The following is a 27,867-nucleotide window of genomic DNA, read 5'->3' as shown; positions in this document are numbered from 1 at the left end:
AACCCACCAACTCTCAAACAAGCAGCTGCAAGCTTCAGTTTAAGGGAAACTAAGTTTATTGACAAAAATTGTTTCTGACGTAGGGGCTAAAACAGGCATTCCTAATATAAAGTATATGGTAAAAATAAATAACTTGAGCATTTCTTTCAACATTTTGTGCTGTTACAATTTCACCCTACTCCCTCTCTCACCTGCTCCACCCACATCCCTTCCGAACACAGTTAAGTGGCAATTCCAATAGTCTCTCAGTTGGTTAGGTCAGAAATCCTGACATCAGACATCACCCTTTACTTTTTCCAGACTCCTCCTATCTCCCCTAGCACGTCAATGCATACAGAACAAAGCTGTAGTGAATGATTACAATGACAACCAACTGAATTCTCTTCTAAGTGAAACTCCCTTTTATAGAAACCATGGCCTTTTAATCAAATGACTTCAGCTGTGCCTTTGGCATGTACAAATATAGCAAAAACAATTTGCCTAAGTTTGTCCAAAGTGCCTTTGCCTTTACATAAAGGTTGTGGATGTTCGTCACATTTAAATATTTACGATGCCTCAAAAACATATTGGAGAAAAAAATATATTACAAAAATTGTACAAAGTCCTTCATTAAAATAGCTTAAATAAATCCTCTGTCAATACCAGACAGAGCTAGTGACTGAATCTGAACAACAGAGCTTAGAGCTTTTTACATAATTATGTGAAAACACTTGAATCAGTCTTCATCGACACCGCCGCAATAACCATTTGGTTAAAATCAATGCCCTATCTTCCAGATGCAGCTTAGAGTGCAGGCAAGGAAAGTACGATGAAAAATACTGGACATAATATACTTCTGATTCTATTTGCCCTTTTTCGTCTTGGCTGTCTTCTCCTTTCTTTTTTTCACATGTTTAGGAATTTTGTTTTTTCTTTTCTCCCTCTGGGCTTCCTTGACCATCTTTTTTCTTTCCTGTAAAACAGAAACAAAAGTCTGAAATACAGATAGACGAGAAAAATAGACTTATTTGAATAACTTCACACTTCTATGAATAGAATTTCAAGTAACACTTATTGTTAATCCAATCAAGAGGGAAAACGATATTTAAACAAAATAAATTTTAATTTTTTTCTGCAGTTCAGTCGTTTTTAAAGCAGCAGGAAGCACTTTTTTTTACTTTCTGTCTAAGACCACCCATGGCCCACTCATGCATGGACTGGATAGGCTCCAGGTAGCAACATTTCCCACTAAATACTGCAGCTTTCCTTCTAATATTGAGCCCTGTCCCATTGGTCCCGCCAGCAGCCATGTAGAGGTGCGGGGGGGGGGGGTCGGGGTGAGGGGAGACACATGTAGGGTGTTTGTTCATAGGAAAGCCACACATTTTGTGCCCCTTGTCACAATGACCCTGGATTCCTGTTGGGTGCGTTGTAAACAGAGAAGCCATTTCTTCAGGCCCCCTGCTCTGAGCACACCCAGGAAATACTTTTTTTAAAAGATGAGATTTTCTTTTTATAAGAAAATTCCATTCATTTGGACTATTCATATTATTGCTATAATTAAAGAAAAAGACATATGTAAAAGGATAAAATGAGTGTAACATGAAAAAATAAAAATGGCTATGGCATGGTGGTGGAGTTTCGGGTGAAAACTACCTTTAAGCATTTTAATAAAATTTGAAGATAGCCAAACAGAGATATCCATGAGGATGTGTGCAACTATTTTTCTTTATAAATTTCATATTCTAACAGAAATGAAGGGTGGAAAGGGACAAAATATTTATTTCCAGTAGATAAAGAGAAAAAATGTAATAGCAAGTTGGGTATGTCTCGCCGCGGTCTTAAGAGCCACACTTTCCAAGACTCAAAGGATTAAACTACGAATGAGGAATAATAGTTACACAGCTGTCACGTATCATTCCATCAGTAGCGTCTCTTCTGTCTATAGCTAGGAGTGGAAGAAACAGCCTTAGATTCAGGAAACACTGGGCGGGGCTCTAAATCCCCCTGAAATGGCTCTTCAGTACCTCACCTTGGGGCAACTCCAATATCATTTGTACCTGAAGTGAATGACCATCATTCCTAATCAATGTACTGAGCTTAGCATGTCCTCTCCCCGTGCAGTGCCCAACGAGCCACTTAGAGAAGCCCAGTCTCTAGAGAATGTTACCACCAAAAGCAAAGTTCACACTTAAGAACTGAAACTACAATTAGAGGTACTTATTAATCGATATCATGCTTTCAGCCACCATAATCTAGATTCTTGAACAAAGAGAAATGAGTGTGGCTGTGCTGCCATGTTGAAGAACAAGGAAATTTGTGTTCTTGGCAAACCTTTTTATCAACCTCAAGGTCAGTGGTGGGTTTCTTGGAGCAGGCATGGTCTCCTTGCTCTTCAGAATCTGTATCAGAACACTCAGTGCTTCCAGCATCTTCTGAATCAGAACAAGTCTTTTCCCTAACTTGATTTTCTAGGAGTGCAGGGACCTTGAAAATATTACAGAACCATGTTATTCTAAACCAATCAGTTATCTATTGTATTAAATGTGTTAATGCCAGAATTCAGATGTCAGCCTTGCAGATATACATTGAAAAACAACAGCCTGTGCTGAAACATCAAAACGATAGAATCAACATCAGAGAGGAAGCCTGAAAGTAGCTATACCAATAAGGACCAAGAAGATACCCAAATGAAGATACTGGGGCTGTACCTCGTGACCTAGAGCAACAACAGAACTGTTCTACTTCAGCAAAGGAGGTAGGCTGAGTTGGGATTTGGAAGCACAGTCATGCGCTGCCTAATGATGGGGATATGTTCTGAGAAAAGCAGTTAGGCGATTTTGTCACTATGCAAACATCACAGAGTGCGCTTACACACCCTAGGAGGTGCGGCCTACTGTAATTGTATGTGATGTACTTTTACATGACTGTTAGCGCAGGGGGTTTGTTTACACCAGCATCATCACAAACACGTGAGTAATGTGTTGCGCTATGATGTTGTTACGTCACTAGGCCATAGGACTTTTCATTGTAATCTTATGGGACCATAATCACACATGCGGTCCGTCACTGAAAAGCTGTCATGCGGTGATGACTGTGAAATACAGACAGAAGTAACAAATACTTATTCGGATAACTTCACAGCTGTTTTCCTCTGAATCAAATTTCAAGTAATATTTATTGTTAAGCGATCAAGAGGGAAGACAATATTTAAACGAAATAAATTTTCACTGTTTCCTGAAATTTAGCAGTTTTTTGCTAAAAAAACAGCAGCAGGAGTCACTATTTTTAAAAGATGAGGTTGTCCTTTCAAGAAAGGACAAGAAAAAAACCAAACATTTGGACAAGAAAAAAACCAAACATTTAAAAGGCAACTGTACAAAAAGATTTCCTATCAGGTTGAAACAAAATATTCATGCTGTGGAATTCAAAGCACAACTGCCCTATAACACCTATTACATATAATTCAGAAATGCAAAATACTGGAATTTTCCTAATTCAATTCTTCCCATAAAAGACACAGTAAATTTTCAAAAAATAAACTGTGATCCTTCATGCTTAAGCCTTTAATTAAAAACATTGAAAGGAATAAGAACTACCTTTATGATTACTTAAATTAGAATTAATCCCTGCTTTTCTAAAATGCAAAACAAAACAAGATTGTTTTAAGAAAAAACACTACAGGAATTCAGCACTGCAAGACTGCTAAACTCATGAGACTGGTCTTCATACATACTAGTATGAGACCAGATTCCACTGTTTTTTTAAGTTATTTATAAAAACATCAAGAAGCACATGTTTATCATTAATAACTTCATAAATGAAGACCAGGATACAGGATCAATGCTTCAGCTACCATAACAGACAATGCAGAGGCAGAATGAAAAGTAAACCATAACTTTCCGTATTTCAGTCTTATGTTTAAAAAGAATGAACACAAAAATGGCATTTCTGAAAATGCCCACAGGCTTTGAAAGCATCTCTACTAATAATTATATCATTGTTAATTTAATTCTAATAATACTTTACATTCATTTTATACCCTTACAAGAGTTTTCACATAAATACCTTCTGAACGCCTGACAAATCTTTCTTCAATCCTGTGACGGTTTGGTACAGAATCTTGCAACCAAAAAGAAAACAAAAATCAACAAAAAAAAAGTAGACAATGAAATAACACAATCCAATATTAAGAAAGAATGCTATAGGCTAAATGATATCTTGTGGATTATAAAAATTTATCTCGCTGTAACAAAGGAAGTTCACGGCATGGGTGTTATTCTCCCTCACCAAGCCAAGTCCAGCCCACAGGCCCAATCTAACCCACAGCCTGACGTTTTTACTGATGAACACTCACAATCAATTTGATGATGGAAAATTCTAACTTTGAATCTCAATTAAATGAAAGGTATTCTCCTCCCCCAGATAACTCCATTCTCCTCTCATTAGACCTGTATCATGCAAGTTACATTCATTATTATTAGTGTTTTTAATTTTATCAATAAAAATTTGGGGGAAATTTTTTTTTCTCTTTTTATATAATGACATATATAATAGCCTCAATTTTGTTTCTTGTCCAGCAAAATCTAAAATATTTACTACTGGCTCTTCAAAAAATTTTCCAGATCCTGAAATATACAGTGTGCCAAAAAAATGTATACACACTTTAAGAAAAAACATATACCAATAACAAAAGATGAATACAAGTCACATTTGACTTCTGCAATTACAAGCGGTGCTCAAAATGGTTACCATCAGCATCCAGACACTTCTGATTACAGCAAACTACTGCTTGAGCATAGATAACATCTCTTAAAATGTGTACACATTTTTTTTTGGCCCCTCTGGTATATGTTAATGGATCTAGTATAAGAATCATTTATTGCAGACTGCTGCAGCCACTATGGAAGGCAGTGTGGAGGTTCCTCAAGGAATTACGAATAGAATTACCATATGACCCAGCAATCGCTCTCCTGGGTATCTACTCAAAAAATCTGAAAGCATTTCTCTATAGAGACACGTGTACTCCAATGTTCATTGCAGCTTTGTTTACAGTGGCCAAGACATGGAAACAACCAAAATGTCCTTCGATAGATGAATGGATAAAGAAGTTGTGGTACATATACACAATGGAATACTATTCGACGTTAAGGAAAGATGATATAGGAGCATTTGTGACAACATGGATGGATCTTGAGAGTATAATGCTAAGTGAAATAAGTCAGACAGAAAAAGCAGAGAACCCTATGATTTCACTGATATGTGGTATATAAACCAAAAACAACAAAAGAACAAGACACACAAATGAGAAAGAAAAACTCATAGACACAGACAATAACTTAGTGGTTACCAGAGGGTAAAAGGGTGGGGGGTGGGAGATGAGGGTAAAGGGGATCAATTATATGGTGATGCAAGGAGAACTGACTCTGGGTGGTGAACACACAATGGGATTTATAGATTATGTAATACAGAATTGTACACCTGAAATCTATGTAAATTTACTAACAATTGTCACCCCAATAAATTAAAAAAAAAAAAAAGAATCATTTATATGCTAGACTTCTATACAAATCTTCCCTCTTCTGCAATTATAGTCTGTTGTACTCATTCAAATGTGTCATTTCCTTTCATAAATACCAATGAATTCCATTAGGTCCAATGTGCACAGAGGACATGTTAATGCAAACAAATCAGCCGTCTCAGTAGGTTAGAAGCCAACACTCACGACTGCAGGTTTGGGATGGGAGCTTCTTTGCAAAGCTGCATGCTGTACAAACCAAGCCACTCACATTGTCTTGTTGGGCATTAATGGCCATGTCCTCTTCCTTCAGTTTCATCATTATATCCACATCCCTCTCATAATTTTTCACTTCATTCAAGGTTCTAGGAATATATGCTCGCTTAAACACCTAACACACACAGAGGAAAAGTAAAATCGAAACTGTTACCCACATACTTCTCATTCGCTCAGCATCCTCATGCCCATTGAGTCATACAACCACCTGTCCTCATCTGCAACACTGCCTCTAGCCAGGCTGCTTGCACACGCTGGTGCGCTGTGCCAACAGTACTTTGTTATTAATGATAAAAGATGAAATATGATTTAAGGTTTCCCTTAGCCTAACACTTCTCTCCCCTCGTTTGCATTCCAAAAAAGCTTTTCTGAGTGGGAGAGAAAGAAATGGAGCTGCCTGGCTGTGCCTTACAAAGGAACATGTTCTAACATTTTTTAACTGTGCCATGGTGAAAAAAGGTTCAGAACTGCTGCTGAGTGTAGGATGCCTTATATTCATCCCTCACACTAACAGCTGTGAGATTTTTTTTAAAAGCCTACTATGGATCGTCTTCACAAAAAATACACTGATTCCCAAGATTGAAATAGTTTGTTGTTGTTTTTTAACAAACAAACATAAATGTTTAAAATCTACAATGTTATTGGAATCAATATTTAAATCATTTAAAAATTCACATTTGCAAACTAAAACAGGCTCCTCCTTCTTGAATCATATACTCCAACAGGTTCTTTAAAATGTCCCTCTCTAGGACAATGGGCTAATAGGCTGCTGAGTGGAATGATGTAATAGAATATTAAGTTAAGCAACAATTACATAACATAGTACATCTCAAGGAAATATTATCATCATTTAAGAAAACTGCTTATTAAAATCAAGTTCATGCCCTAACAATAAAAAAAATAAAAAAAAAAAAATCTCAAAACACAAGTGTTTCCCAAGGCTATGAATACATAATAAATCTTACCTCTTCATCCACATGGTCTTGGCTGGACCTTTCTTCCTTGGTCCTTTGAGATGCTATTTCCATGGCCTTAGAAAGAAAACAAAAATGCCTTTCCTTCACATTCAACCTATAGAACCTAACATCCATTTCCCAATTTTCATATCCATCTGCTCTAATCTTCGTATGTATGAGCTCTTCACACTTCTGAAAGGACTGGGTATCCTCTCGTGGTCAGATCAGCTCTCCATGTTAGTCCTCACCAAAAGGGTTGCCATCAACCCCAAAGTAACAGAATAAATCAAACTCATCTAGTCTCAGGGGATGCCTAGCTCCTTCGTCACAAGTAATACTACTTTTACTAATTTTTAAATTAGTAAAAACATCTACTAAAGGAAAACTGAGACCCAAAGAATGAAAGAACCATTCCCTAATGCCAGAGCAGTCAATGAAGGGAATCAAAGAGAAGGTGGACTGCCCTCTAATTGTCAGTACATGGCTCTAACGCTGCTGCAGTACAAACCGCCAAAGAGAGCAATCTGAGTAAACAATGACCGGCACGAAGAATATGACAAAGATTCTACAGGATTCTTTTGGCTTGTTAAACTGTAAAACTGAAGATTTGTTCTCTACTCTATTCAGAATATACAGAAAAAAGGAAAGAATGCTGGTACCAGGTAACTTTTTGTTCTAAGGAAGAATTTAGGAATAAAATAATGTGATATTTATTCATTCAACTCACATATGTGATCACTTACTTTTGCCAGGTGCTGATTAGGTACTGGCAGTACACGATTAAAACTCCTATCCCTTAAGAGTTTATAGTCTAGTAGAGGGTGACAAAATTTAAAAAAACAAAACAACAAAAAGAACACCTTACTATAGAAGTAATACAGAGTGACTCTCCTATCATAGAACTACATACTATGAAAATACAGTCGGCTCCTTATCTGTGTATCTGCATCTGTGGGCTCTGCAGCCCCAGATTCAACCACCTTAGGATAGAAAATATTCAAAAAAGTGTGAACACCGTGTTTCCCCGAAAATAAGACCTAGCCGGACAATCAGCGCTAATGCATCTTTTGGAGCAAAAATTAACACAAGACTTGGTATTATGTATTTTATTTTATATTACATTACATTATATCATATTATATCATATCATATTATATTATTATATGACCTGGTGTTATAATAAAATAAGACCGGGTCTTATGTTAATTTTTGCTCCAAAAGATGCATTAGAGCTGATTGTCCAGCTAGGGCTTATTTTCGGGGAAACACGACATAGTTGCTGACGTGTACTATGTAGTTAGGTCTACGATGGCTGCATCTGTGCTGAACACGTACAGACTTTTTTCTTGTCATTACTCCCTAAACAATACAGTATAACAACTATTTATACAGCATTTATGTAATATTAGAAATTATAAGTAGTCTAGAGATGATTTAAAATATTAGGGAGGCCTGTGTAGGTTACATGCAAACACTAGGCCATTTTATATAAGAGACTTGAGCACCCTTGGATTTGGAATCCAGGGGGGCCCTGGAACCAATCCCCCTCAGATACTGAGGGATGACTGTGCACCTTTGGAAATAATTATCTCTGCCTGTTTTCTCCTCGAGAAAGTTTTCTGAACTGAGCTTTAAAGTTCACTAGGTAAAGCAAGATGAGGAAAGGTAGAAATGGGAAGGCAGTCCAGGGAAAAGGGAAAATGTGAAACCGTATGATGAAACCTGAAAACCTGTGTAGGGGCATACATTCACCTGTTCAATATTCTATGATTCAGAGGTAACAAAAAAAAATGATGAACAGGACAGCAAAATTAAAAACTTGTGTGCATCAAAGGATGCAATCAACAGAGTGAAAAGGGAGCCTATGAAATGGGAGAAAATATTTGCAAATCATATCTGGTAAGGGATTAACAATATTCAGAATATTATTATAATATATAAGAAATACAATATATAAGAAATCCTTTAACTCAACAACAAAAAATAATCTGATTAAAAAATGGACAAAAGACTTGAATAGACATTGCTCCAAAGAAAAACATCCAAATGGCCAAAAAGCACATGAAAAGATGCTCAACTTCACTAACCATTAGGGAAATGCAAATCAAATCTATGAAACACTACCTCTCACCCATCAGGATAGCTACTCAGAAAAAAACCCACCAAAACAAACCAAAAAAACCCCCAAAATAAAACAAAACCGGAAAAGAACAAGTGCTTTCAAGGATGTGAGGATGTGGAAAAAGTGGAATCCTTGTGTATTGTTGATTGAAACGTAAAATGGTGCAGTCACTAGGGAAAATAGTATGACTATTACTCAAAAAATTAGAAGTAGAATTACTATATGATTTGTACCCCCTTTGTGCATCGCAGTATTATTCACAACAGCCAAACGGTGGAAGCAACCCAAATGTCCATCGATGGATGAATGGAAGAAAAAATGTGGTGTATACATACAATGGAATATGATTCAGTCTTCACCAGGAAGGAGATTCCGACACATGCTACAACATGAATGAACTTTGCGGCCATTGCACTAAGTGAAGGAAGTCAGCCAGGAAAAAACAAAGAATGTGTGATTGCACTTAGATGCTTCCACCTAGAGTAGACCACATCATAAACACAGAAAGTAGAGTGGGCGGGTGAGGGAGAAATGGGGAGTTTGTACATAATGGGTAGAGTTAGTTTCACAAGATGAAAAAAGTTCTCTAGATGGAGGGTGGTAATGGCTGCAGAACAATGTGAATGTACTTAATTCCATTGAACTGTACACTTCAAAATGGTAAATTTTATGTTATGTGTATTTTACAATTTTAAAAAGTCTGTGATTCAGAAAGCCTCTGTGAAATAAGGGAAAGGAATTGACGGCCAAAAGCTAATAAGTTTCTTACTAAACATAGGAACTTTGACAGTCTATGTAATATTGCCTGATGATTAGTCAAGAAACCTGGCTCTATCATTGGCTTTTCACTGTATTTTTGATTCCCCATTTGTGAAATCAGAAGAAAAAGGTGTAAGGAAGTTGTCAAAATGAACACATGCTGAGCTCTTTGAGTTCCTAGGAAGTGCTACATAAAGACAAATCACTACTGTTATTTTCTGTTCTTCCCCTTCCTTGCCCGTCTCACCTTAGACAGATAAGCGTCCATGTTCTCCTGTGTGATTGACGGGTCTGTGACAAATTCAAAGAGTTCCCGCACAGTCATCACAGCAACACCGTGCTTCAGAAAGAAATCTGTCAGCAGGAAATGTAAGAGAGAGCTTTACAAGGGAAAAGGTGATTGTTCCAACAATTTTATAGAGAAACAAAGAAATAAAAAGATAACAATCTCCCAGAAAATGGTATTAAGTATCACTGCATCAGACGATTCAGGGCCAAGGTTTTATCTCAACAGTTTAACAGAGTACAGAAGCCACACACAGCAACAAGGTAGAATATTCCAGCTTCCACTCACCGTTGACATTGGCGCAGTCTTTCCTCAGGAACTCCAAGGCATGTGGGTGGTCATGCTCCACGGACTGAGACACGTCGATGATATACACATCCCCACCGCTGTACCTGGGGGCCAGACGTGCGGGGACCGTGACATACATCAGTCATGTGCACGCTTCTACTATGGAACCCAAGGGCCACACGTGGGGACGGTGGGATATCACTATTGCCTACGTTCTTTGTTTAAACAATTCTCTTTTAAGAGCAAGGGAAATAATTAGTAAAATGAACAAGGTGGGGAAGGAGAGGCCACTTTGACTAACAAGGGATGCAAATTCCCCAAGTCCTTTATGATCAGAGTGCTCCATTCAATGACGAAGGTCACCGAAGGCAGAAACACACGTGGAAGCCGAATTTAGCATGACATCTTGGATTGGGATTTAATTTTTTTAGAGGACATGAAACAACTTATGGGAGGTTCCTAAGGGACAGAACGTACTCACAGCATGTTAAATTCACTGAGATCTGCATGGACAAGTCTGGCATCCTGGTACATTCTTCTCATGTACTGAATGACCTGCAGGTACAACTCCCGAGCCTTGGATTCCGATAACTGGATGTTTTTCAAGAGTGGCGCTGGCCTAGCATAAAAAGCAAATGGACAACTGAGATAGACTGACCCAGAGCAAGCTTTCTTGTTTTATGCTCCATCAGTACATGCACTTCCCTCGTACAGCTCATCACTGTACAATCTGGTTCACTACAGAGGCACTTTCTAAAAAGTTGTCAACAAACAGGTCCTTTCCCAGCTTACTGTATAAAATACTCCTCAAAAACAGGGTGAACTTTGTTAATCTGAAGCATTCTGAGACTTGAAAAGGTAGATGAAATTAGTAACTCTATGCACTAATACAATAAGTCATAAAAAATCTTCCAAAATGAAAGAAGCCATTTAAATGGGAAATGGTCATATATTGGATAATTCAGAGCACTTAAAACTACAATTCTGAGCATGTAATTATTAGGCCTTCCGCACACTCACATGTCATCTTTACCAATGAAACCCATGACAAGAACGTGACTTCTTAGCAGGACAGGCTCTGGGCATGGGACCCCCGCTGTGCTTAGCCTATGATTAAAACATGAAAGGACAAATGAAAAGTCGGAACAGCATCTAAACCAAATGACAGCAGCTACAGCACACAAGATTAATACTGCTGTAGATTAAAACAGCAGCAGGGCCTCTCAATTTTATTACTATATTTCATCAAATCTGAGACACCAGTGATTTTAGTGGCACCACCTAGAACGACAAAACACCGGCAATTCAACTACAACATCCCGTAGCCTCTAACATCCAACCTAATTCCAGAGATGTTAAACTGTGAAAAAAAGAGTGTATCTTGGAGTTGATGAAATACAGCCGATATGTCCACAATTATCTTTCGAGTTGATCAGCCTGAACAACAATTAACAAAAATACCTGGACTCATACCTAATAGCTGAGCACAAGATTTCAGAACGATTTTCAAAATAAATACCGTGTTTCCCCGAAAATCAGACCTAGCTGGACCATCAGCTCTAATGTGTCTTTCGGAGCAAAAATTAATATAAGACCCGGTCCGGGTATGATGATATGATATAACATATGATATGATATATGATATATATCATACCGAATCTTATATTAAGTTTTGCTCCTAAGGACGCATTAGAGCTGATGATCTGGCTAGGTCGTATTTTCGGGGAAACATGTTAGTAGTACTTAATACTAAAATATCCAGTGTATGTCACCTATGTACAACATATAAAACATTCAAACATATTTGAAAGAGGGAAAAACAAATCTTCAAACTTTTGAAAAAACTTGATCTCAACTAAGTAAGACGCCTTTACCTGATACAAATGTGTCAGTGCAAACAAAGAATGTATAAATGTGTCCAAAACTGGGCAGAAATAAGAAAAGGGAACCAATAAACAAAGAGTTTAGGACCTAACAAGACTGTCTAAAACTCCAATACCTATTAAGAAATGACAGACATGCTCACCATCTGATTAAGTCACTTCCCTGCTTCAAATCCTGTAACAGCTTCTTATCGCCCTCAGCATAAATTCTAAATGTGTTCACATGGCTTCCAAGGCTTTTTAAATGACCCAGCCTTGCTGAATAACTGAATTGTAGCAGAAGTCTCCTGTCGTGGGTTCTCACCGCAGGTAAGGTAGTCCTCCTCGTCCAGAAATTGCTTTCTTCTGCTTACCCAACAGACCTAACGGAACTGAGCAGCCCGCGTCCCTGTCCTTGCAGAGAACACACTGGGGTCTGCGGCCAGTGTGCGGGCACAGCCCAGACACACACCCAGATAGTCACCTGATCAAGTTCCTCATTTCTTTTTCTGCCCAAGTCTTCACCATTTTTCTGGGGTTTCCTTTACAGTAGCCGTGGCGAAACCTTGAACGAGAAAAATATTTGTTATCTGAATCATTCCACTATTCTAGGGTTTATTTTTTAAGATACAGAAATTAAGCCAATTGAAAATAAAAAAATCTGAGCTCACCTGAATTCCCCACTTACATACTTATCCCGATCTTTGAAGACCAAAATAGAAGTTTTATAAATTTTGATTGCTCTGCTCTCTCCATTTGTTGTGCTAGCGTGGTATACATTAGCCTATGTTGAGTCAGAAACAAAGAAAACTAAGTTTGTGTTTAATAACTACAAACAGTATTTCCCTTCTTCAATCTATTCGATTCTAACCTCGAAAGTGAAAAGTGAACTGAAGTAAACATAAGGAACACGATCATCTTTTGCACGTGGCTTAAAGTTTGAAACATCGTACCAAAGAGTACAGTAAATATATCTCCAATTTAGATATGTAGTAAAATCCAATTTAAATACACGTGAGAAGTAGTTTTAAACATTTTTTATATCAAGAATATGGAAAATATTTGATGGTATTCTTACTCATACATCTCATGATTTATAAATTAAATTTTACTGAGAACTGCTTCCCACAGAATGAGTTGCTAACTTAAAAACACCATGTTTGGTGGCCAGTTAGCTCGGTTAGAGCATTGTGCTGGTAGCACCAAGGTTGCCGGTTTGATCTGCGCATGGGACAATGTGAGCTGTGCCCTTCTTACAACATAAAATGAGGGGCGGCCAGATGGCCCGGTGTTTGGAGCATGGTGCTCTTAACAGCAAGGCTGCCGGTTCGTGTCCCACATGGGCCAGTGAACTACGCCCTCCACATCTAAACTGAAACAATGACTTGACTTGGAGCTGAGCTGCGCCCTCCACAACTAGATTTGAAAACAACGACTTGGGGCTGGCACAGTGCTCAGGCGGTTGGAGCTCCGTGCTCCTAACTCCGAAGGCTGCCAGCTGGATTCCCACATGAGCCAGTGGGCTCTCAACCACAAGGTTGCCAGTTCAATTCCTCGAGTCCCACAAGGGATGGTGGGCAGTGCCCCCTGCAACGAGGATTGAACACAGCACCTTGAGCAGAGCTGCCTCTGAGCTCCCCGATGGCTCAGTTGGTTGGAGCGTGTCCTCTCAACCTCAAGGTTGCCGGTTCGACTCCCGCAAGGGATGGTGGGCTGCGCCCCCTGCAACTAGCAACGGCAACTGGACCTGGAGCTGAGCTGTGCCCTCCACAACTAAGACTGAAAGGACAACAACTTGATGGCACTTTTTATCTTAAATAAGATAAAATAAAAACATCATGTTTGTCTTTCTCCACATCCATGTGTATAAAAAAAAAGGAAGAAAAAGACATTCACTGACTCATAGAAACTAGACCTTAATTCCCTGTCCCTATTAGTAATGATCTGATTGGCACTCAGGCCTGCAGTAATCTGACCGTGTAGCTTACTGCTGCGCACAAGTAGTTGGACTCCATGACAGTGGAGTAATGGGAGTGAAAAGACAGTTATGCGCACAACTTCCTACCTAGCCATAACTAATAAAGCCATTTTTACAAACACTGATTAAACTATCCTGACTTGTGATTAGCTTTTTCTTTTCTTTTTAAAGGCACAATTTGTTTACCAAGTACCTTAGTTTCATTTGGTATCTAAAATAAGAAAACTAACATGAAAACATTCAGGCATCTAAAACAAAAACCACTCAGGCATCCCAAGAAAAGCTCACTTCCTTTCCTGTGCTAATGCAGCCATTTATCTCTGATATGATTCCTCTAGTCAACATCTTGAATAATATCATTCGTGTTCTGGGATCCAACACCTAAAAAGAAATGTAGAAAATAGAAAGCTCAGAAAGAATAATACCAAATATTTCTCATGAAGCATTTGACAATAAACTGAAGAGCTTAACTGTCCCATGCTATCCTGATTGAGTAAATGACAGTTGGTATTATGGTGTTTTCATGCACTCTAATTTGTAGTAAAGAAAATGTGAGGTGAAGGCCAAAGGAACCAGAGAGACAATAAACCAACAGGTTCATCAGTCATGGAAATGAAAGGCTCCCAAGTCCAAGGGAAGCAGAAACTGACTCCAGACCAACTTTAGCTAATAGGAATATAATACAAACTACATAGGTAATTTTACATTTTTCAGTTATCAATTAAAAGAAGTAAAAGGTAACAGGTACAATTAGTTTTAATGTACTATATTTAACCCAATACATCTAAAGCACTATCATTTCAACATGTAATCAACCTAAAAAAGTTATTAGTGAGATTTAACATTCTGTTTTTTACCCTAAGTCTTCAAAATACAGCATGTAATTACGTTTATAGCACCTGTCAATTCAGATCAGCTCCATTTCAAGTGCTCTGTAGCCACTGTATTGGATATGTACCGTATTTTGCCATGTATAATGCACACCTTTTCCCCCTAAATTTGTGAGGGTAAAACAGGGATGCGCGTTACACATGGCTAGTACTATTATAATTGTTTCCCTGAAAGATTGCACCAAAAACATGGGTGAGCATTATACATGGGAAAATATGGTAACTTTGAACCAGGGGTCAGTATTCCATAGATCTTAAGTCAAATCCAGGCTGCAGACTGTCTTTCTACAGCCTGCAAGCTAAGAATGGTTCTTACATTTTAAAATAGTTTAAAACAAAAGAACTGTGAGCTACAATGCTTAAAGTATTTATTCTGTAGGCCTTTAAAAGAAAGAGCTTGCAGTTTCTTGCTATAGATGAGTAAATCAGGTAAGGGGTCTCCTTTGAAGTCAGGGCAGTCAATTTTGAGCAAAAAGGATCCCAAAATCCTCTTTAACAAACAGAAGGCAATGAATGAAAGCCTGCTCCTGTCCATGCCTGAAACTGAAGCAGCCACATATTTACGTGCAATTTCCAGGGATACTGGCAGTAGATCCTCAGGGCTCAGGCAGCCTTTCTAGCTCAGTGGAGTGAGACAGCGTCAAGAGGCCAAATCTAACTACTCTAGAGTCTTCCTTCAATGAGATGACTGTAATCATACCAGAAACTTAAGGTTCACAGAAACAAAACAACCTTAAAAGGCTGCAGGACTGAAACCCAAATGACTAATACAACCATTACAACTGGAGGAGAATGAAAGGAGAGTGAGTGAATGGACAGTAACTGCCATTCCTTCTATACCGCACAGGTTAGTGGGGGCGGAAGCCAGTTGAGCAGAGCACTTTAGATAGAGCCCAGAGCTTCTACAAAACTGGCAATAGCCAAGTTAGAGGCGTACAAAGGAGCAGTGTAGCAAAATGGCTTAAACACAAAATAGGGATTGCCTTTTTGTTTTGTTGAAGGTTTCTTTCTTTGTGCAGCTCTTTAGTTTGATACAGTCCCACATGTGTTTATTTTTGCTTATTTCCCCTTGCTTGAGGGGAAGTGTCCAAAAAGATATTACTTAGACTAACATCAGACAGTTTACTTCCTCTGTTTTCTTCTAGGAGCTTACGGTTTCTGGCCTTAACATTTAAGTCTTTAACCCATTTTGAGTTATTTTTGTATACCATGTAAGAGCGTGCTCCAGTTTCTCTTTTTTTGCATATCATCTGTCCAGTTTTCCCAACACTACTTGTTGAAGAGATTGTTGCTATTCCAATGTATATTTTTACCTCCTTTGTCATAGACTAGCTGATAGTAAGTTAGGGTTTATTTCTGGACTCTTTTGTTCCATTGACCTATGTGTCTGTTTTTATGCCAGTATCATGCTAGTTTAATCATTACAGACTTGTAGTATAGTTTGGTATCAGGGAGCATGATACCTCCAAACTTCGTTCTGCTGTTCTCAAGATTGCTCTGGCTATATGGGTTCTTCTGTGGTTCCACATAAATTTTAGGATTATTTGTTCTAGTTCTGAGAAGAATGACCTTGGGATTTTGATAGGAACTGCACTAAATCTGTAAATTGCTTTGGTAGTATAGTCATTTTAACAATATTAATCCTTCCAATGCACGAGCATGGTTTATCCTTCCGTTCATCTGTGTCCTCTTCAATTTCTTATCGTTTTCAGAGTACATACAGGTCTTTTATCTCTTTGGTTAAGTTTATTCCTATGCATTTTATTCTTTTTGATACAATTGTGAGTGGGATTGTTTTCTTCATTTCTCCTTCTGATTGTTATTAGTGTATAGGAATGTGACAGATGTTAATTTTATATCCTGCTACTTTACTGAATTCTTTTATTAATTCTACTAACTTTTTATTTTCTCTATATAGTATCATGTCATCTGCAAACAGTGACAGTACTTCTTCCTTTCCTATTTGGATGCCGTTTATTTCTTTTTCTTGTCTGACTGCTGTGGCTAGGACTTCAGTGGTGAGAGTGGGCATCTCTGTCTTGTTCCTGATTTTAAAGAAAAAGTTTCAGCTTTTCACCACTGAGTATGATGCTAGCTATGGGCCTGTCATATATAGCCTTTATCAAGTTGAGGTAAGTTCGTTCTATACCCACTTCATTGAGAGTTTTTACCATAAATGAATGTTGAATTTTGTCAAATGCTTTTTCTACATCTATTGAGATAATCACATGATTTTAATCCTTGGTTTTGTTGATGTGATGAATCACATTAATTGTTTTGCAGATATTGAATGACCCTTGCACCCTTGGTATAAATCCCACTTGACCATGGTGTATAATCCTTTTAATTCTGGCACCTATGTTCATCAGGGATATTGGCCTGTAATTTTCTTTTTCTGCAATGTCATTGTCTGGTTTTGGTATCAGGGTAATGCTGGCCTCGCAGAATGAGTTTGGAAGGAAACTTTCAACAAAACAGAAAGGCAACCCATTGAATGGGAGAATATATTTGCAAATGATATATCGGATAAGGGGTTCATATACAAAATATAAAAGAAACTCATACAACTCAATTACAAACAAACAATCGGATTGAAAAATGGGCAGAAGACATTTCTCTAAAGAAGACATACAGATGGCCAACAGACATATGAAAAGATGCTCAGTATCACTAATCACCAGGCAAATGCAAATCATAATCACAATGAGATACCACTTCACAGCACTCAGAACGGCTATTATCAAAAAGTCAACAAACAAGTATTAGCAAGTATTTGGAAAAAAGGGAACCTATGTGCACTGCTGGTGGGACTGCAAACTGGTACAGACCCTATGGAAAACAGTATGGAGATTCCTCACAAAACTAAAAATGTATATACCATACAACCCAGCAATTCTGCTTCTGGGTATTTACAGAAAAATTCCCAAAAAAACCGAAGCACTAATTCGAAATGATATCTGCACCCCTCTGTTCATTGCAGCATCATTTACAATAGCCAAGATGTGGAAGCAAGCTAGGTGTCCACTGATGGATGAATGGATAAAGATATTTATATACTAATAATATATAGTATTTATTCCATTGTGGATGGAATATTATGCAGCAATAAAAAAGAATTAAATCTTGCCATTTGTGACAACATAGATGAATCTAGAGAGTATTATGCTAAATGAAGTCAGGCAGAAAAAGACAAATACCATATGGTTTCATTTATATGTGGAATGTAAAAACAAAACAAAACAAAACAAAAACAGACTCACAGAAACAGAGACCAAAGGGATGATTACCAGAAGGGAGGGGGTGGAGAGATGGGTGAAAAGGGGAAGGGGAATATAGCCAATAATACTGTGATGTTTGCACGGTGACAGATGATACCTAGACTTAGTAGGGTGTCACACTGTAAGGTATAAAAATGTTAAATCACTACATTGTACACCTGAAGCTAATATAACCAATATAAGATTATGTACCAACTACACTATATACTTAAATAAAAAGAAAATAGAAATATGATAGAATAAACTTACAAATTTATGTTTTATAAAGACAGCTTAAGACTCAAAATATATACTCTCATTGAAAATAAATTTTGAGTGGTGGCCAGATGGCTCAGTTGGTTAGAGCACGAGCTCTGAACAACAGGGTTGCTAGTTCGATTCCCCCATGGGCCAGTGAGCTGCGCCCTCTACAACTAGACTGAAGGACAATGACTTGGAGCTGATGGGCCCTGGAGAAACACACTGTTCCCTAATATTCCCCAATAAAATTTAAAAAAAGAGAAGAAAGCCTGGTCCCAGGGACATGCCCTCCAAAGCTTTAAAAAAAAAAATTAGACAAATTTTGAAAGAGGAAAAGAAAGGATTTCCTGTCCAAGTTATTTGAGGGTCTTTGAAAATTAAAGCAGCCTCATCTCTCTGAGCTGGACCACACTTTGTTTTCAATCACAAAAATAAATCACACAAAATAAATAAATTAGAGGACAATGAAGACACAGATCCTAGATCTCCTCCTGCACAAATGTGAAATACTTCAATTGTACAAATGGTTCCAGAGGTCAGGCTGAGTGTTACTCCCTCGGGGATTGAGGTAAATAGAAGGGGTGCTTATGTCTGAAACCAAGGATCTGTAGGTCAAAGAGGCTACTATTCCAAAATGTGTCTGTGGATGTGTGTATGGGTGGGGAGAAGGGAGGTAGAGTGCATAGCAATGTTTTGACCCTTTATATCACTTTGTTCACATCAGAAATCGGTTGGGGTGGCTGGATAGCTCAGCTGGTTAGAGCGAGGTGCCCTTAACAACAAGGTTGCCGGTTCGACCCCCACATGGGCCACTGTGAGCTGTGCCCTCCACAACTAGATTGAAACAACTACTTGACTTGGAGCTGATGGGTCCTGGAAAAACACACTTAAATAAATAAAAGTTTAAGAAAAACAAAAAAGAAATCTGCGTCAATGCTAACATCCAATTACAACCCTCTACATGTGGGAAAACTAGGGGCAGATTTTTCCCCATTCTTGAAGAGAAAGAATCAAAGAGGCTTCTTTCTAAACCAAGTAAGGGATTGCTCATTGAAAAGTTTAAGGCATTACGTGTCTCTCTCTCTCACACACACTACCACCAACCCTGCTGTGTGGTAGATACCTGATCTATCATCTAGGAAAGTTCAAAAATTCCTGCAGATCTTGTTTAAGAGGTCTTATAGTCAATTCTGCTCCCACCCAGAAGATGAAAGCATTGCATGGTGGCTTCGCAGGGCCACAGAGGGGTGCATGACTCGAATCTGTCTAATAATACTCCGAACATAAAAAAAGCAAAATGTAGATCTCTAAACTCAAAACTATAAGAAGGAGTAATTTTATATAGGAGTCATTTTAGGAAACATAACATTAAGCAAGAAGGATGAAAGCAAACCACAATTCAAAAAAAAAGAAATGCTACTTTAAAACAGTAACTTGTAAACACATTTAAATTGTACCTGTTCTACAGTTGCTCTGTCCGCCTTATCTTTGATGCGATACCTAACCAAACACAAAAAAATATAAGTGACAGTCAAAATTCAGCCAGAGAAGCCAAAATAAAAGTTTCTAATGTACATCATTCCAGTCAATTCCTAAGTAGGCAGTTTCTTTAATAAGAGATTTCATGATTTCAATGTATTTTCATCAATCACTGTAACTTCTTTCATTTTCCCTTAATAAGCAATTTAGTTCCCTAGGGCAAAAGGAGCATATTTGCAGCAAGGAAAAAAAAAACTCTATCCATATTTTGGAAGCATTAAATAAAAAAGAACAGCTGGGATAAAGTGAACTATGCTGGAAAAAAAGAAAACATTGAGCCAATAGTGTCCTTAAAAACTTTAATGATTCTATTAGTACAGAATTAAAACCATTTATAAGGCTTTCTCTAGAGTCCTTTTCTACAAAGACATAAGACATCACTTCAAGATAGTTACTGAGTTCTGTATTAAAATGCAGCCTCTGATTATACACTAATTGACTCAATTAACACACTAATTGACTCAATTAACACACCAACCTAAACTAGTAATAAAGATTCAAACACAAAGATTCAAACACTTCAATGAAATAAATGACTGTGGGGTTTCTCAAAAAGCTAGTATCTCTTGGGTACAGCAACAAACCAGAAAAAAGAAAGGCTTTTAGTCAGAAGAAAACTTTAAGTTCAGTACTAGCATTGCTACTTGTGTCAATTTCTATAATATTGTTAATGTCTTAGTTATCAGCATATGGAAATTAGCCAGATCTTAAAAATGGGTTTTGAGAACAGAGATGTAAATAGAAACTGTTTTCAGTCTTATCATTATTTAATTTTAAATTTTCCCTTAAAATTTTAAAAATATATCATGGAAGGGAACAATTCTTAATAAATTATAAAAAGGGAGTATTTTTATGCTGTAAGATATTAACCTTTTAACAATTTAAACATTTCAACAGAAATTTACAAACACTGTTATCTTCCTGAGAGCACATCCATGAATTTCGTAAGATTAGTTTAACCATATATTTCTTAGTAAGACTCATTTAATATTTTCAACTTACAAATGCACAAAATACCCTCATTTAAGCTTTAAAAGAAAAAGATTTAAGTATATAAAAATCCCAAACCATCCTTTGCAAAAGAATTATGACCAAGATGCTAAATTTGTCTAGAATTAGTACCTATCACCCATGTTCTATAGTTAAAATATTACTTACATTTCTGCTTCCTTTTGTCTAGATTTTTCGGTGACTTTATTTATGACAGAATCAGTAACATTTAACTTATCTAAAAATAGAAAAAAATGCACAATGTAAACAATATGTAAGACAGAAAGACATTAACAGTCGTTCTGAATAGGATCCTTCACCCCTCTTCCTTCTCTATTTTCTAAATATTTTACTATACATAGAATATATTTTAGTAATGAAAAAACGGTTTAATGTTGTTAAAGGTAAACACTAAGTTGTGTTTCCTCAATAACAAGTGTCACTTTCATCACTACAGTTATAATTTTTGAGCCATAGAAATGTAGACCCAGAAACCCCTCAAAAATACTATCTTTGCATATGTTGAATTTCAGACACTTAGTATTTTGTATAACCAATATAGATAATATAACTGCCCAAATTCCAAGTTTAATTCTAAAAACGTCAGTGTCATTCCAAATTATAGGTCCATGATAGGCAATGGTAGGGTATGAGATGCTGTGCAAGGTTTATAACAGGTCAATGTCTACAAGAGAAAAATGACCTTGTATTTCTCAAGAGGTGGTAGCTCAAATTAACATACTAATTCTTTGCATTCAGCAGCTCACTCAATGATTAATGCCTACATAAAAAGTCTCTGGTAAAGAAAATGTAATTATATCGAATATCCTAGATTTTCAATATCCTATGAGATAAACCTACTACAAAATCTAATACAAAATAGACAGTAACTTGAATGGGTATCTGCAACTTCATATTTGTACAATAGCCTAGAAAACAGGACTAAAAAGGCATAATTTAAAATCCTTCCCTTGAAGCAATGCTTTAAATTACTGTTTTTATTTTCTCTAAGCATTATTCAGTCAGTAACACTGAAAAAAATAATTTCTTGAGCTAAAAAACTTTCACAACACTTCATGGTTTTGGAAAAATTTCCTCATAGCCCAGTCAAGAAATGTATTTTACAAACTCACCTAGATTAATTTTATTCTCAAATTTCCTTAAGACTTTGTCTGCTGGAGTAGACATTTTGGCTGAATTGCAGTTGGAAGGCTGTCGATTTGCCTAGAAGTGAGTTCCAGAGTATAAGGAGTTAGTTATAAATACAAACCTAAGGTTCACCATCACATTTTTTTTCCCCTTGGTTCATAGTTAACCATTAAAACATCAATACTTAAGAGGAGTACCCTAAGAATCAATCAAATTTGCTTAAGAAAATTTTTTAAAGGCATTTGAAATAGAAGGTTAAAGTTACTGGTGAAAACAAAAAGTCTATATAATCTGGGGTTTTGTTTTTTTTTAAACCTCTTTCCAATGTATTCCTCATTATTACAAATGAATTAAAATTTAATGCATTTTTCTCATTTGGCTGATTTACAGATCTAAAATGTTACTATACCCTCAAAGTGTATCATATAGAGCTAAGACCATTAATAAACAGGTTCTAAGAATTTCATTTTGGGCCTAGTATCTCAAGAAAAGGAAAGATTAAGAATGAGGCTTAGCACTTAAACTAGTGCTATACAGAAACTTAAATAGCAAAAAGAGAAGAAAGGGGAGAAGACATCCAGAACCCACAAATAGAATGGAGTACAGATAAAAAGGGCCTATAACAATTACTGATTCAATCCTGCTATCTAAGCCTGGAATCTATAGGCTAGGTTGTTTCTTGTTTGCATAAAACTGTTAAAGTTTTCTATTAAATTTTTAAAATAGAGTTAAAATCATACATGTAGAAAACACAGGTAAAATTTTAATCACCTATAATCCTAGCACCCAAAGATAATAGTTAACATTTACGCACATATAGTTTTCCCTAGCTTTCTTAAAAGAAATTATACTCTTTATAGATGATGTAATACAGAATTGTACACCTGAAATTATGTAATTTCATTAACAATTGTCACTCCAATAAATAAATTTTAAAAAAAAAAAGAAATTATACTCTTACGTTGAAATTGCTCAATGTCTTACCAATGAATCAATGGAGGAGTTACCAAAACAAGATCACAAGTGTGAAATTTCTTTGGTTATTTTAAAAAGGCATGCATTCTAGTCCACGATACAGCTGTTTTATTTTCAAAGAATCATTTATGATCCTCCCCCCATCCTTTCAAGAACATTTATGCTCCAGTAAGATGCACCACATTAATCCTATGGCTCTGGAACACTTGGTACTTCAATGTGAGCAGACTCTACATGGCTTGTTACCTTGTGCTTAGCACATGGTCCAAGATGGCAGATCATGAACGTATCTCCATGTCATGAATAGTCTTCCACTGTAACCCATTTTATGGCTGCATAATATCCCATTGTACAAATCAACCCCATAGTAAATTTAGTCAAGGTTGTTTCCAACATTTCTGTACTAGAAACAATACTGGAGGATCATTCTTGTAACTAAGTTTTGGTACACTCCTAAAAGACCTGCTGAGTCAAAGTGTTTATTTTGTAAGCTTTTAAAGCTTTTATCACATACCAGTTTATCCTCCAAATAACTGTATGTATTTAGTGAACCATCAGTTATATATTTTGTGTCTATGTCAGTTTCAGAGGTGAAAAAATGGCATCTCTACATAGTTGATCTGCATTTCTTTAATTACTAATAAAGTTGAACTTTTTCTCCATGTTTCTTAACCATTTGTAGAAAACTGCCTGTTTGTGTCCTTTCGTATGCAGATTTTTAAGTTCATTATCTTATGACAATTTAAATAACTTTTAAAATTTACTTATTATAACCTGAAGAAAATCTTTGTTACTCAATTCCAGAACTACGAAAAGTCCCTTTATACAAGAAGACATAAGCAAACAACATAAAGATGTACAGAATCATTTATAAAATACCTGTGGATTACTCCTTCCAATCGACATACAACCCTTGGTGAGTTTTCCAACTCCATCATCCCAGTCCCAATCATCATCATCATCATAATCTTCCTCCTCCTCTTCTTCATCCTCCTCCTCATCTTCTATCTCACCTTCACCCATCTTCTCATTATTTTGAAGATCTTCAAACAGAACACCATCTTCCTCTTTGATTGTCTTCAAGTCAATGTTTTCACTAGAAATAACAATGTTTTAGCATGTTTATACATACTGTAATTGGACTTACATATGAATTTATTTATGACATAATAGCTTAATCTATGCCAATAAATCTAAACGTTTCCCTTACAACATATCTCCCAATAAACTCCACCGTAACACCAAGTTCTCCTGTTTTTCAGAGTTCTGTTCCAGTTGTTTGCTTATTCTACAGGTCCTATTAAAGAGGAATATCAGGTTAAATCCACCTCTGCCTTCATGAAGTTAGAATTTATATTGTTACCGTCTCTGCTGAATGAACTGACTCTGATCAGTACGCCAGACCTGACCCTAGGAAAACCATTCAGAGCTGTGTTAAGAGGGGGAAAAAATTTTCTGACAAAACATGGGAATAAGTCTAAAACAGCCTTACCTTGAACTCAATACCACTTTACAACAAAAGGAGCTATATTCAAGATTTGTGCTACACAAAGAAATCAGATCATCCTTATTCATGAAGGGAAGGAATGGTGACTACAGGCACCACAAATGAGAGAAGTAAGCTGGGTATAATTAAACAGAAGTGGGGATTGTCAAACCTAGAGAACAAGCCCCAAGTAGAGAGAGCACGATAGGGTCTGTTTTGGCCACATGAGAATTCAGACAGAGTGTTACCATATCTTCTTAGTTTTTCAAGAGAAGCCAGAAATCTGCATTTTTGTGTGAAATCTCCCCGTTAACTGGCATATTCAATTTTAACAAAACACTGTGCATACCAAACAAAACATGTCTGCAGGTCAGATGCAACAGAAGTACTACAGTTTTGACCTCTCATGTGGAGAACAAAGTCAGAAACCATATGAAACAGTTGATAATATGCACTACCAGCTTAAAAAGTCAGATGTGAGTTTAAGTAAATTCAGATGATCGATCCTGAATGTTTTTTTTAAGTGTGTTTGTCCAGGACCCATCAGCTCCAAGTCAAGTAGTTGTTTCAATCTAGTTGTGGAGGGCGCAGCTTACAATGGCCCATGTGGGGATGGAAACGGCAACCTCATTGTTAAGAGCACCGCGTTCTAACCAACTGAGCTAACCGGCCGCCCCAATCCTGACTTATTATTTAGCCATGGCTTACAGGACTCCAAATCTCCATGGACATGGGTGGGAAGAAAACAATCAGTAGGCAGCTGCTATTTACTAGGATTTTATAAACATAATCCATAAATTGATCATTCATTTGCCAATAACCTAGAGTGGCATGTTAAAGTTATGCCTTCAATTGCACTAGGGCTTCTCAACCTTGGTGGACAATTCTTTGTTATGGGAGGTTGCCTTGTACCTCATAGGATTTTTAGCAGCATCTCCAGCCTCTACCTACCAGATGCCACTAGTGTATTACCATCTCCAGTTGTGACAAACAAAAATGTCTCCAGAAATTGCCCCCCGTCCCAAGAGTGGGGGCGGGGAGGGGGGGTGAAGGCAAAATCTATTGGATTACCTTTATAATATCCAGTGATGGATGGTAAACCAGTGTACACTCATTACCATCAACTATGCACCAGTCACATAGGCTGTGTTTCTTGTTTCCCTTAACTTCTTCCCTAAGGTCTTTTGCATACTCATCTGTAAACATAAATCTGGAATGCCCTTCTCATTTTTCTGGCTAAATCCTACTTATCCTTCCAGTATTAGCTTACTATCACTTGCTCAGGGAAGTCTTCCCTATTCTTCACCCATTTCTCCTTTGTACTACTTTCTAATACAAATCATTTGTCTAATTATTTAATATGTTTCCCCTGCTAGAGTGAATCTCTGTGTCAGAGTGGTTTACAAACATATCCCTACCAACTAACACTAGATCTGACACATCGAAAGCCATCAATATATATTTACTAAAAATCTCCAATTGATTAATAAAATGGCCATGTAATGAAACCTTAATGTAAACATAAAGTAAAAACCGTATTTTTTTTGGGGGGGGGGGATTCCAAAATAATTCTGGTTCATTCTGCTTTCAAGCAAAAGTTATCCTTAATTCCTTTTGTTTCAGACCTCACATGCAATCTACCACCAAACTGTCACCTCTACCTCCAAAACATATGCCTATGGTCCTATTTCTGACTCTCACCATCTTTGAACTGAAGTACTTCATTACTTTTGAACGGCTTCCACTCTTGCCCTCCAAAACCATCCTCTCCATAGCAGAGTAATTCCTTTAAATCATAAATCAGATGTCATTCCCCTGCTAAAACCCTTCCTATGGCTTTCTATAAGACCTAGAATAGTATCTCAGTTCCTTACCGTCATTTGTAAGGCTCCCTACGATCTGGCCCCTTCTCACTTACGTATTGTTTACCCACCAATGTTCTCAAGTACAGCTGCTGTGCTCGAGGCACAATTACCTCTAAATCTTCCTTTTACAGCCAAGCTGGAGCTCACGGCTGGGACTTTGCAAGCGCTGTCCCCTCCTCCTGAATGGCTCTTCCCTCTGCGCTTCCCTGGGTTAGCTCATTCTGGTTCAGGGCTGGACTTAACCCCTTCCTGGCCAAGTCATAACTTGGCCTACCAACTGATGTTAATTATCTGCACGGTATTTATTATTATCTGGCTCTTGTTTTTTCAATGCCGCTATGGACTTAATTGTCTACCCACCGTCCCAAGGAGAAAGTAAAATTCAGTGGCGGTAGGGACTCAGCTGGTCTCGTTCATCACTATCGCCAGCGCCGAGGACAGACCCCGGCACACAGGAGGTGCTCACCTAGGTCTTGAACGCTGAATGTAATCAAAGCTCAAACACCGGTTTCCCGATCGCTATCCCATCTCTGCCTCTCAGCGATGCTGAACCAACCAACCTGGGAGCCCTGGCCTCCCTGGACCAGTGGCTGTCACTGACTGCCGTAAACGGGGACGGAGTCACCGCTGCGCCGAGGAAAGACGCGACACGCTGTCAAAAGAGGCCCCGAGCGATGAATTACCAGTCTCCCCCCAAACCACAAACAAGTGTTAACTCCCCAAGGGAGCGGTGGCGGAAGGGAGAGCAAACTCCCAACAAAGTCGGGGTGCTCGACCGCCGTCTACCTGTCGGAGGAGTCCGCGTCGTCGAACTGCCCGGGGACTACCCGACTCATCAGCAGCCGCCGGTAGTCCATGACCGAGCGCGCAGTTTCAGCGCCGCCGAAGGCCGCCCGCCCCGCGACCGGGCAGGAACCGCACAGAGACGGCTCCACGTGCGGCCGGGCCGGCAGCCTCTCCGCAGTCGGCCGCCCCGCACACCACGCAGACGCCCTCACGCCAAAAGGGAGCGCCACGTGCTCTGAGGAATTAGGACCCACAGCCCCCGCGCTCCGGCCCGCGCCCGACCGGAGGCCCCGCCCCTACCGGAAAGCTCGGCCTACCGGAAGTCCCGCCCCGGTGCCGGGTCGAGAGCTTGGCGCTTGCGCGGAAGGGTACGCGAAAGCGGTACATCGGGCTGTTAGGCGGCCCTGGGATGCTGTGCTCGCTGAGCCGGTGCCGGCCGTGCCGTGTGGAGTTTTGGTTTGTGCACCTCGCTTTGTTTCCTGCCGCAGAAGGACGCGCCAGCCAGCCCACAGATTGTTCGGCCCGGGGGCTCACACCCACATAATTTCCCAACTCTGGAAGACAGACTTGGAAGCCCCTGGGCCGCGCCCGCGGGGAGCGTGGGAGCCCGGCAGGCTTCCCCGCCGAGATTGGCCGGCGCGGCGG

At 38.3% G+C, this 27,867-nt stretch overlaps 1 protein-coding gene across 6 annotated transcripts; it reads right to left on the bottom strand.

Moving 5' to 3' along the window:
- Window positions 1-374: 374 nt before the first annotated feature.
- Window positions 375-27,853, bottom strand: RIOK1 (RIO kinase 1). 6 transcript variants are annotated; one of them, XM_081056840.1, is made up of 17 exons: window positions 27,540-27,853; window positions 23,965-24,181; window positions 22,095-22,185; window positions 21,130-21,199; window positions 19,890-19,932; window positions 14,313-14,405; window positions 12,718-12,830; window positions 12,531-12,611; window positions 11,205-11,291; window positions 10,666-10,803; window positions 10,185-10,288; window positions 9,858-9,964; window positions 6,739-6,804; window positions 5,769-5,888; window positions 4,048-4,101; window positions 2,314-2,466; window positions 375-952 (listed from the first exon to the last, which is right to left on the bottom strand). In XM_081056840.1, the coding sequence occupies exons 2-17, from the start codon at window positions 24,106-24,108 to the stop codon at window positions 842-844; spliced, it is 1,575 nt and encodes a 524-aa protein (XP_080912966.1). In that variant the 5' UTR covers window positions 24,109-24,181; window positions 27,540-27,853; the 3' UTR covers window positions 375-841. The 6 variants fall into 6 exon arrangements, with proteins under 6 accessions (XP_080912966.1, XP_080912963.1, XP_080912964.1 ...); XM_081056837.1 differs by having other exon boundaries at window positions 27,223-27,552; XM_081056838.1 differs by lacking the exon at window positions 27,540-27,853 and adding an exon at window positions 26,997-27,512.
- Between the last annotated feature and the right edge of the window lie 14 nt (window positions 27,854-27,867).

The sequence above is a fragment of the Rhinolophus hipposideros genome, assembly GCF_964194185.1.
Source record: "Rhinolophus hipposideros genome assembly, chromosome: 8".
In the NCBI taxonomy this organism is placed as follows: Eukaryota; Metazoa; Chordata; class Mammalia; order Chiroptera; family Rhinolophidae; genus Rhinolophus; species Rhinolophus hipposideros.
The sequence above is the reverse complement of the archived record's forward strand: the minus strand, read 5'-3'. Positions and strand labels throughout refer to the sequence as shown.

Bases quoted from the DNA above. Each gene is read 5' to 3' on its own strand.
- RIOK1 (XM_081056837.1), bottom strand. From the start codon at position 27,293: ATGGACTACCGGCGGCTGCTGATGAGTCGGGTAGTCCCCGGGCAGTTC. The intron at 21,200-22,094 runs GTGAGTTTGTAA...TTCTATTTTTAG, and splicing joins TGAGAATAAAATTAATCTAG to ATAAGTTAAATGTTACTGAT. The intron at 4,102-5,768 runs GTGAGTGGCTTG...TTTGGTTGCAAG, and splicing joins TTAATGCCCAACAAGACAAT to ATTCTGTACCAAACCGTCAC.